The sequence below is a fragment of the Diachasma alloeum genome, unplaced genomic scaffold (assembly GCF_001412515.2).
Source record: "Diachasma alloeum isolate Michigan unplaced genomic scaffold, Dall2.0 Dall_scaffold_00661, whole genome shotgun sequence".
Taxonomy (NCBI): Eukaryota; Metazoa; Arthropoda; class Insecta; order Hymenoptera; family Braconidae; genus Diachasma; species Diachasma alloeum.
In genome coordinates this window covers 417849-429647 of record NW_021680793.1, presented here as the reverse complement: position 1 = coordinate 429647, position 11799 = coordinate 417849, and the positions used below count along the sequence as shown (strand labels likewise).

The following is an 11799-nucleotide window of genomic DNA, read 5'->3' as shown; positions in this document are numbered from 1 at the left end:
GAGAGAGAGAGAGAGAGAGAGAGAGAGAGAGAGAGAGAGAGAGAGAGAGAGACAGAGACAGAGACAGAGACGGAGACAGAGACAGAGACAGAGAGAGAGAGAGAAATTACTGGAGTAATTGGGTTGGGGACAAAATTGAGTGAATATCTAAATTTCAATAGTAACATTTCAATTAAAATTTTGTAACTGTGAATACACCTTTGAATAACTTCAATACTACTCTTGCTATTTATTGGGAAAATAAATTCAACATTTCAAGTCTAGGAAGATCGTAATATATTTTAATGATACAGTGATTTTGGTAATTCAGGAGTATTTAAGTACATGAGATACTCTAGTAAGATACTTTATTGAAGAATCTTTTCCGATTTCTTATTGTCCTGTAGTACATTATGTTATATGATTCCAAAAACGAGAAGATATTTATTTTTCACCATATATTGGATAGAACGAGCTATTCCTTTAAATATCGTAGGCAAATCTGGCCTCAAAGTTTTTCTTTTTGTTTCTTTCGAATAGTTATGTAGAAAGAAGGAGATTTCTCGGGTATAGCGGGGATCGAACGGCTCAAATACTGGCGTTTCGCGTGATTACACGACTTCGACTGGGAATTTTTAGTTCGAATTTAACATTCTCAAAAATGCCTGAAAAATATTCAATATAGTTTTTGATCGGAAATTTTCCAGATTTTCAAAAAATGATGGTCATTTTCCTTCCTTACTTTAACATTATAATCAAAACCGAAGAATAAAACGTTGATGTGAGCTTGTTTCCCAATTCTTCCCCTTGAAAATTTTTCCGAAAAAGTGCGAGAAAAAAATTTTGTTTTGCATCTTTGAACTTGTCAAATTAGATCGACGCATTTCAAATCAAAATGGTTGATTCACTCGGAGCGCCATCAATTGACCCGCGGGAACTTTGCTTGTCGAGAAATCTTCTACTTTATACATATATAGATTCGAAACAAACGAGACGAAAATGGACGTAAATTTCGAGGCTGGATTTGCCTACATTATTTGATGGAATAACACATTATTGTAGGATTTTTTTAAAGAAGAAAACAATTGAATTCTTGTATAATATTTGGGCCATTCCTCCAAATATCGTAGGCAAATCTGGCCTGAAAATTTTCGGCAATTTTTTCTCGATTCCTTAATCCATTTCGACTCGAAATTCATCATTCGAATATATATTTTCGAACGTGTTAGTTTCCCTCCGGGTTCTGTCCCCATTCCCTCCTACTCTGTTGCTCCTTCCGCCTCGAAATAGATGAAAATGAAAATTTGAAATCACTTGAAATCGTCTGAAATTGCGAAATTACCAAAAAATCCCTGGCAATCACATGAAGTCATGAAAATCTCTATGAAATCACGTGAAATCACACGGAGAAAAGTGAATGGTAGGGGTTACTTTTGTATGGTAGAGGTTACCATAAATTATGGTAAAAGGGTTTCTAAGTCAATCTCAATAGTAATTTTTACTATGTTCAACAGTAAAGCGTACTATGGTACATAGTAATCAATACCATTCGAACATGGTAGGCATTACTATACAATATAGCAACGACAACCATTATTATAGGAGAGATTACCATGTATAAATGGTACTGATTACCATCCACATGGTAATCTCTCCTTTTCTCGATATCGTAGAAAATACTAAAAATAGCCATCAAGGCACAATGAAAATTGAATTATCGATTACTCATCAACAAGTTTTTACCACCACCTTTTCTCCCTGGTCCAGCTCTTAACAAGAGATTAGAATTAGATCCAAATTATCGTCATTTTCTGCCAGTTCTCCCGTCCAATTGATCTGGGGATATTACAATAGTAAGCTCTCTCAATTATTTGGGACATGATATCAGGGAAAACGTAATATTGATGATACCCACCGAGGCTGGTCCTAAATTACATTTGATCAATATCGTAATCCTAGAGCCAAATAATCAAGTTATTTTTGTTACTCAATAATTACACGAATACTCCTTTGAAAGACATTTCCAATCCTATGAAATTAATATAAATGATAAGAGGTGGTCGACATTGACATTTCGACAAATGAAATTTTGTATCCTATCGTATATAGCTTCCTCCGGGAATGGAAAGCAATACGTTCCGAAACGTTGGGTCTAAATTCTCACGCAAAGGTGTTGAGTTTAATTACTCACATTTGAATTTTTTAATAATTTTTATAGCACCGTAATGCCAAAAAATCTTCCAATGATTAGGTAAAATTTGGGGCAAAAAATCCCACTCTTCTGTAGATATGTATATTCTGATATTAAAATACTGATGTAAATATGTTATTGTTAAATGTGATCCTTACGATATTCGATATGATTAATCTAAGTATATTGATGATTATTAATAGGAAAGAATTCAACATTATAAGAAAATACTCTGTAATCATTGAGACAGTGTCGAAACCAAATACGTTAAATATAAATATATATCCCACTTGAAATTTCTATCTCATTGTACTCATCATTATCATGATATAGTTTAGTGATCATTATCTTTTATATTCGTTACATTTTATGACTGTCACGTTTTACCATATAATATAGGTCATGTTACCATAGTGCATGGTAATCTCTCCTATAAACTATGGTAAACTTTACCAAATGACTATGGGTCCCTTTACCATAATTAATATTACACTCTACCCTGTAACATGGTAGCGGGTACTATTCAATATAGTAATTTCTCCTATGTTCATAGGCTTCATTCCCATCGAGAGACTTACCATGGCCCATAGTATGTAATACCATACTCCAGTGGAATCATTACCATAGCATAGTAATGCTTCCTAAATTTTAGAAATACATACAAGTCGTAAATTTGACATGGGACTCTTTCCATGGCTCTTCTCTTCATGCAACAATCACTGTGTCAACTTTGGGTTATGATATTCAGGAGGTTTAATTTCTACTATTATTATTATTTGATGTTGAATGTTTCCGGCTGTTTAATACAGTGTAACGGCCGCTATCCTTGCTAGGGATTTTTCTGGTTTAATTTCTATTAATTAGTGTTCAATAAATCATTAAATGCCGGTTATTTTACTGGATTTTATTCATTTTTCGACGTGGGTATGTGATTAGTGTTCCATCATAAATTTCAAAAGACTTTTTTCTCATCTAATTGAACTATATGAACTTCCTCTTTCATTGCACAAACCATTGCTGGAACGAACAAATTCCACATAGTCATTCCTGTAGGTTTCGAGACTATGAGATGCAAAGTTTGCAGTATTGCTGAAACCTTTCGAGATATGATAATACGCGATTGTAATAAGTTTCAACGAATTATAAACAATGAAAGAGGAAGTCTCAGTCTCGAAATCTACAAGAATGACAACATGAAATATCTTCGTTCTAGCAATAGTTTGTGCAATGAAAGGGGAAGACGAACGAACAATTTTGAAATAAGATTGTTATTGGAAATATCCTGTAATTTTCTAATTAGATTCAGGGAAATAGTGGGAAACGCCCTCAAATCAACGTTCAAAGTTGTATGGTTCCATTTTCACCATGAAGTTGAAATCAGCGAAAAAATTGCTATCATATTTGAAAAATTCAGAAAATTTGCGATCAAAAACGATGTTTTGATTTTTTTTGCTTCCGAATGGAAACATTGTAATCGTCCAAATTTAAGTTTCGGATTTTTCGTTTTATATCAGGATCCAAAAAATTCAAATTTTTAGACCCCGTCCGTATGTATGTGTATATGTATGTATGTATGTTAGTGACAAACTTTTCCTTTAATTGTTCTCTGATAAATCGAAGGAATTGAATCTTTTTGTCGACATAAATTAAAATTTCATTCATACATTATATTTTGAAATTTTTTAATTTAAAAAACAATCTATTGTCCCACCATAACTTCAAAAAAACGTTCTAAATTCAATGAATAATGGCTTGAAAAAATGCTTCGGATGGCTCTTTGACCGAGTTCGAAGATAAAGGCGAAAGCTGAAATCGTTGTTTTGATTTTCAGAACAATTTAAAAAAAATTTGTGTTTTATAAAAATCACAATTGCGAAGATATCTTTGAATATCATACTCTAAATTCATTCAATGATACCTGAAAATATTAGTATCATAGCCGCTCTGTCCAAGTTGAAAGATCGTTACGATACCTATATTCGTTGGCTTGATTTTTATGATGATTTTTGTGAATTTAGAATTTTTCATAAATTGCTCTGAAAGTGAACAGTCTCATTGTTTTAATAACGATAAACCTTAGAAAATCTGTTGAGACAATGATTTAGCTACAGCAGATGGCTGGAAACGATTAAAAATGATTGAAACAAATCTGTCGCTACCACCAAGGTTATTGCTGTTATCTCCATCACAATCCGAATAAAAACAGTTCAAAGCCTTTGTGAATTTCCAATAAGCAATTTGCTAAAATGCAGATCTACGCCAATAATGGAATCGAATTGTAATTTTTCGGTCTTCGGATCATCTACGTCAAATATTGTTGGAATTATTGGCGTGTTATGACTGAAGTTTTCATCTCCTATGCGAGTGGCAAAACGGAGGAGTATACGGTTGAGTTGATGACGAAGTGTTCAAATATTTATCAGCCATTTGTGTTGAAATGTTTCAAATAACAGATGCACGGGAGAATGGAATGTGCCGGATTAGAAACAACTGTGCTATCTCCATTATTATTATTATCGTTGATCGCAAAGATCAATTTCTCAGCGGAAATTAAATATTTGATTTAATGAGCGGGTAACAAAGGAGGTAGTGAAGTGATAACGCGAATCAAGTGTTAAATACGTTGTATTTAGGTAATTATTTAAGAAATACCGAGGGAGCAATTTGAGAAAAAAATTTCAGTTTTTTCTGTAGTCAAATTGTTCAGTTGATAACTAACCAGGATACGCCCTGTTAACGGAGATTTAACATATAATTCCCCATTTTATTTTATTCCATTCTGCTACTTTATGTATCAGATTTTACTGAATATTGAATTTTATGAATAATTGAATTATTGAATAAGTCGGTTTGAGTCCAATTTTATTATTTATTCATTTATTAATCGTTGTATACAGACTGATTGAAGAAACGTAAGGCGGACAATTTTGTAGCTAAGGAGAATCTTTAGAGAAGAGGGCTCTTGATAAATTAGTTGACTGTTTGCAAAAGAAACGACGATATAAATATTTTTGATCGTCTATCGGACTCTCCATAAACGAGCTCCTCAGATGAATGCTCCTAGGGTTTTCATAATGGAGACAATGGAACAATGGAAAATTGAGAATTAAAGAGACTCAACTGGTTGAGGAGCCATTCATTTGGAAATCCGATGACACAGTGATTGCTGATTTCACGTGATTTCGTAGAGATTTCCATGATTTCATGTGATTGCCGGGGATTTTTCGGTGATTTCGCGAATTCAAGTGATTTCAAATTTTCGTTTTCATCTATTTCGAGGCGGAAGGGACAATAGAGTAGGAGGGAATGGGAACAGAACCCGGAGGAAAAGTAATGCATCATATTAATGTAAGAAGGCTCAAGCATGAGAGTTACAAGGGAGGAAAATGTAGGGATGGAACCATCAAGGTGAAGCCATGAGAATCAAATATATATTTTTTTTCATTCCCTCGATTAAATATCTATTTCACCTCAGTCGAAACATCCAACGTCGTATGGGAGATTTTCAGAAAATATCGATTGTTGATGTTGCATTTTTGTTTTGTTTTTTTTTGTCTTCACCCGCAGATAATGTCTCTGTCGATAACACAATGTTTCGATATTTTTTGAGGATTTCAGGAGGTCGTACAAGAAAATGCGCGTTTTTTTCACCGATTTGTTTTTTTCTGTGTGAAAAATAAGACACGTAAATGGGCATATGTAGAAGAATACAAAAAAGTCGAAAAATTTTCTTTTTCTTTTATGTATTCGAAAAGATTTCATAAGTTACTGATTTCATGATTTCATGAGATTTCATCGGTTGGGAGTGATTTCAATTGAAATCATCTGAAATCTATGAAATCCCGGGATTTTATTGGTTTGACTTCATTTCAGTCCTGAGTGACACAATGATTTCACAAATGCGAATGGCCCGTCGCAACTGGTCTCAACCCACTCAACGAATGGATTGAATTCGATATTAATGAGTTTTCAAGATGATTCATTCGGATTTCAGGGTGAGAGAAGGATGAAGGATGCCCCGTATCAGCGGCGACGGTGGTGGTGGTGCCAAGAACGAGAAGACCAGTGGTATAGGGGGGTGGTTTGGCGGAGCAGCCCGAGTCATGACTGGAAGCGGTGGAGGTGGATATGTCATTCTAGGGGGAACCAGATATGGTATTCGTCTGTCACAAGTAAGTTTAAAATTATATTATGTAAATACCGTCAGTGTGGGGGTTATGGAACACTTTACGAGTAGAATCCACGGTGAACGCTGTGATACATGATTTTATCTATAATTTTAGGATTTTAACTTTTGCAACAGCTAAAACAGTATCTCTCCTTCAATTGAAACATTTTTTCATATTTATGGGGTCAATAGATTAATTAATATTCAAGAAAAGGTGACGCCCGGCAAATGTTTCATTTATGGAACCCCTGAAAACAAAATGTCCCCCTTATGGAACCCTCAAAGGTACCAGTTGTGGAACAGGGAGATTCATATGAGGTTATAGATTTCTCTAGGCTTGGAAGTTGATATAAATACTTTATTCCAACAAAGTAATGTAATAAGAAGAACAAATATTTCAAGAGACGTTCGAAAAGAATTTATGAGAGGTTAGTTTTTTGACAGGCGGGGGGTTCGCTAACTGCCTCAAGACCGTGTTGTGGTGTCTCAATAACGGAACCTCATTCTCTTCAATTGAATTAATCATTTTTCTAATTTTTTTCTATTGAATCATCAAGAATAATTCATCTAATGTCACTACAAACACTTTTTAATTCACCAAATACTTACATTTTGGGAGAAAAGTCTCATTGAACACGGCGATGCACTTGCCACGCGAGTGAAACCCAACAACTCAATTCACACATACGAGAGGGAGTCACTCGCTCGCCACTTTTAACGGATTTATTTAAAATGGTTTTCATTGACTCACCTCGACCAAACCTAATCCTAGGGAAAGATAAGAGACCATCCTACCATCGAGACGGAATTCCCTATAGTTTTAACACGGTTGGGACTTTATTTTCTTAATAAATGCTTCAAAGTGTTCCAGTACCCCCACATGTTCCATAACCCCCACACTGACGGTAATATGACAAATGATGAACTAGAGGTCTGGGGTAAGAAGTGCTGATGCTGTTAAATCAGCCAACCCTAGTAGAAATTGTGAGAGGCTGTGCGACATTGGCTGTTGCAGCGACATTCACGCACGGAGTGCGCTGCCGTACTCCGCGGCTAGGTCGCTGCCGGAACCCTATGCGACACTGACGCGGTGCGCTCCCATTTTTTCATTTTATCGATAATAATAATCATCAATTAGTTGCGTGACATTATTATTTACTAACAAATCTTTAATCCTTCAATAATTGATTTGAATTAATACGCATAATCTGAAGATTGTGAATTCTTAATTGACGGGATTTGAGGTTAGGACGAACACAGCTAGGTCCATCCCGCATAAACCCCGTGCAGCCCTGTCTCAGCGACCCTGCTGCGTACCTTTCTGAGGTACATTGCCGCGAAAGGCAATGTCGCGGGCCAACTTACGCCGCGACGTTTCTGCGCAATGAAATTTCTACTAGGGAAGCCTCAGCTGCGATTGCCATGCCGAATAGAAACTAAGTAAGAACTAAGCAGGTACTAGTTAATTGTACGTAGCAACAAATCAAATGACCATGAGATCACAGGAGTCAAACAAGAGGGACAAGTGGAGTCATTACAAGGGTTGAACGTACCGGATTAGCGAAACGCTAATAAAGGTCAGACGGTTTGACGGGTTAAAACTTCCCCCTGCTGATCCTCCTAACCATGATTTTGTTTAGAATCACTCCAGTGCCTCCCCCCCCTCCTTTTTTTCCCTTGAGGCACAAATGGTTTCTCCTGTTCGACCCTTGCGGTACCTCTACATATCTGTCGTCGTTGACCCTAGGGATTAAATTTTTTTGTAATCGTAGTTGTTGGCTTAAACCATTTGACCTTTTGAGACTGATTGATACGCGGAGAAAAATTGCAATTGCAGCCTTGGAAAAGCCATCGTGCTACACCACACGAAGAGAAAATTATTAGAATTTTTACAGAAAAATTAAGGGCTGCCCCTTCATGAAGGCGCAAAATCTCGTTAGGCATAAGGAATATCACGTAGCCCATGAAACATTCTACAAGAGTACATGAAAATTTCTGGGGAGAAGCACATAAAAAATTCTGTAGGTAGCGCACTAATATCCGCAGAAAATTCCGTTATCGAAATTCCAAATAAATTCTAAAATCTAGAGGTCTCGAAAGTTACCTTTCGGTGGATAATTTTGCAATGATGTAATTTTTTCAACAAAAACATATTTTTTCTTAATTTCTTAATGCTTGGAACGCGGGAAACTGGGGGGGGGGGTCAAATAAGTTTCAAATAAATTTTAGTAAATTACGGAGCACACAAAAAAATTGTTTTTTTTTTCATTATGAAAATTGGAATTTAGGCTTCAAAATAGTATGTTTCGATACGAGTGAGATGGAATTTTCACGAGTGTGAAGTCAAGGTAATTCCCGAATCTGAGAGTTTCCGTCGCACATCATGTGTCCAACAATATTTTTTGACAGTCATGTTACGTTCAGCAAGTGGCGATGTTTTTTTCATTTACAAGTCAACAAAAAGACTTCGTTTGCTTTTCGTTTACGAGTAAACGAAAAGGCCCTTTTCGGCACGAGGTGGACGTAACAGCCGTGTCAAAATGGCGTACTTTACGGTTTTTGTCCGGGGGAGGGGGGTGATACTAATATGCATGCAGTTAGAATTTTCAAACAAATTTAATAAAATGGAGGTTCAAAAGTTATCCTAAGGGGTACGAATTAGCAATGACGCAATCTTTTGAAACAAAAAAACATGCACGGAGAGAAATATTCAATAAAAATTACGTATCTTTTCCGTAATTCCGGAGCGAATTGTGGCTGCAGGAAATTTTACGGAACTGTCATGGAATTTTTCCGGAGCGTTCCGTAATTTTCATCTGAATCTCCTGTAAAAAATTACGATACCGTCACTTAAATTTTCTAAGTCGATTCCGTAATCGGTGAGTGAATTGTAAGTTTCGTAATTTTTACTGAACATCTCTCTCCGTGTGCTCTATCTAATAATTCGGTGGCATAGAATACGAATGTACTGGTTGTTTTTTATGCGATTCGTCATAGGCATTATTTATTATAATTTGGTTGTTTAAATCTTTGTAACACGCCATAATATCATAATAGTAGATTGTGCACCAAGGGAGGAAAATCGGACATTCCAACCCGCGTGTGTCTATTTTTCGTCATAACTATACGGTATAGTTTGATTTTTCTTCGTAAATGCAGGGAGGAACGTGATTTATGGCATTCCGAGGAACGTCGAAATCCGAGGAATAAAATAGGCCACTTTCCTCCGGTCATTAGGGAAAATCGAAGTTTTTTTCGTTTGAATGATTGTTTTCTATCTTGCCCGAGAAATGACGAACATTTTTCTTTTGAATGATTTGTTTCTATCTTCCCCGAGTTTGATGCTAAACGTGCCGGCGCGATGGTTCAAGCATCACCCGTTTCGTTGCTGCCACCTCCCAAATCTCCTTGTCTATGATAATTAGGCAAGAAGTAGTAGGAAAAAAATGTGTATTTTCATGGAAAAAATTTGTTTTATCTGACAATTTTTTCAATAGCTTCTACAGATTCCGAGTTATAGTAATTTAAACAATAAAATTGTTAAAAATAATAACTATGGCAAATCGAATGAAAAAATAACCAACATATACGTGTTTTTTGTGTTTAAATTAGTAAATATTGATGTTTTCTCAGGCAGTTCATTTCCGGGAACCTTGGTAGATATCCAAAGTCGTTTCTATAGTTGCTCCGGATTTTATAAGGCGACATTGAGCGTCCCGGCGACGCTTGGCATAAACACCTGGGCAACGCGCTCACGAGCGTCCGGGCGAGTGCTGCCTGCAGCCGATATGGACAAGCTCACTTGTGAGATTCATTTTTCACACACCTGCACGGAAAGTTCGTACTTTGCTCCCTGATGAGCGGAAGGAAAGTGAGTACTTCCCACCCTCGGGTGGAAATATTCAATAGAAATATTCAATTAAAAAATTGATAGAATTTCATTTTTCTGGAAAACTTATGCTGTTGAGATATTTTCTCCAATTCTTTCTCATTATTATTGAAAAAAATTGGGAAAATGGAGGAACAAAAAACATACAAAATTTTCGCCAAGGAACTCCCGTAGAAAATGTCTCAATAGAAAAAGTTGTATAGGAGCAGGAAATTCTACTGATTTTTTCATCAAATATTTTCTATTGGATATTGTCCATTAAAACAAGCGCACTAAAGGTGTTCAATTCTTCGACAGAATCATCCGAAAGCTGATAGGATTTTCAATAGAATACAACAGAATTTCCACAGAATTTTCTATTGAATTTGCTAGGTTCTTCTATCAAGTTTTTTCGTACGCGGATCACAAAATCATTTTGCATTTCCTCATTTTATGATCTTATTTCAGTAATTATTTAAATCAAAGGCGGAGAATCCTCAAATTAAATCACTTTGCGGATAATGTCCCGAAGGAATTAAAAATATCTGCGTTAACGTGAGTAAATGGCTAAATTGAAACAGTATATTTCTAACCTAGGTTGGTACGCACGTGGCACAACCTCTTTATTTTACCTCCCTAGGTCGGAAATGGGACATTCCACGCTATTTCGATCAAGAAAAAATGCATGTTTTTTTTTTCCTGTGATAATTTGACATATTGCGAGGGGCCGGTAGAGACATCATTTTCTGGAAAAAAAATGGAAAAAAAACTTTTTTGAAATTTTTATGGCTAGTCACAATTTTGGCATACTGAAAAACACTTTTTTTGAGACCTCGTAACTCAGCAAATATGCATTTTATGGAAAAAATGTAAAAGGTCTTGTTTGAAACGCAACTAAAATTCCAGAACATTCTGGTCGACCATCGGCCTACTTCGAAAATCTCCGGGACCCTTCGGGTCATCAGTCATAAGTCACCGAAACACGCGCGAATCTGTTTAGGCTTAGCCTCTCACCGTACAAGTCTATCTCGGGCAAATCACCTGTACAAGTTTTATATTGCACCTCACCGAGTACAGTAGCTTCTCGAACCTCACCTAGCTCACTAGTAATCAAGTACATCACCGGTCTTTGTAAGATCACCGTTTTGTTCAGTACATCACCTCTGTTGATTAAATTCAGCCTAAAGTCAGTGACTCAACGAATTTACAGTGAAAGACAATCATCAATTTAATTAGACATTCAACTATTAAAATTTCCAAAGAGTGTAAATAGTTTTGACAAAGTGGTTCGATCCCACAAAATAAAGTGTGGTTTTTAAATCCGGCTCATCAGTAATTTTCCCAACAACTCCCTCCACATTTTCATCCCACATCCACCCTAAATTTAGTCATTCACCAAACAGTGGTCCTTGGAGCCGGATAGTGGGTGAAAACGTGTGAAAAGTGCTGTGAAAAATCATAAGGGCGCCTCGTGTCGAATAAACTTTCGGGGTTCGCACGGGCAACTCAATGGACAGGGTTCTAGAACATTCGCTTTGTTTACACCCGCAAGGGCGACGGGGTAACAAAGGACATACCAGTGAAATTCAGTGT

The 11799-nt window shown here is 36.3% G+C and overlaps 1 protein-coding gene across 6 annotated transcripts in view; it reads left to right on the top strand.

The window, feature by feature from the left end:
* The window catches only part of LOC107044023 (rho guanine nucleotide exchange factor 17), a 108364-nt gene that overhangs the window by 16728 nt on the left and 79837 nt on the right, over positions 1-11799 (top strand). For all 6 annotated transcript variants that reach the window (XM_015265753.1, XM_015265754.1, XM_029126534.1 and 3 more), the window contains exon 2: positions 6165-6342. In XM_015265753.1, the coding sequence (XP_015121239.1) occupies positions 6184-6342 (159 nt within the window). In that variant the 5' untranslated portion in view covers positions 6165-6183. The remainder of the gene's footprint in view (positions 1-6164; positions 6343-11799) is intronic.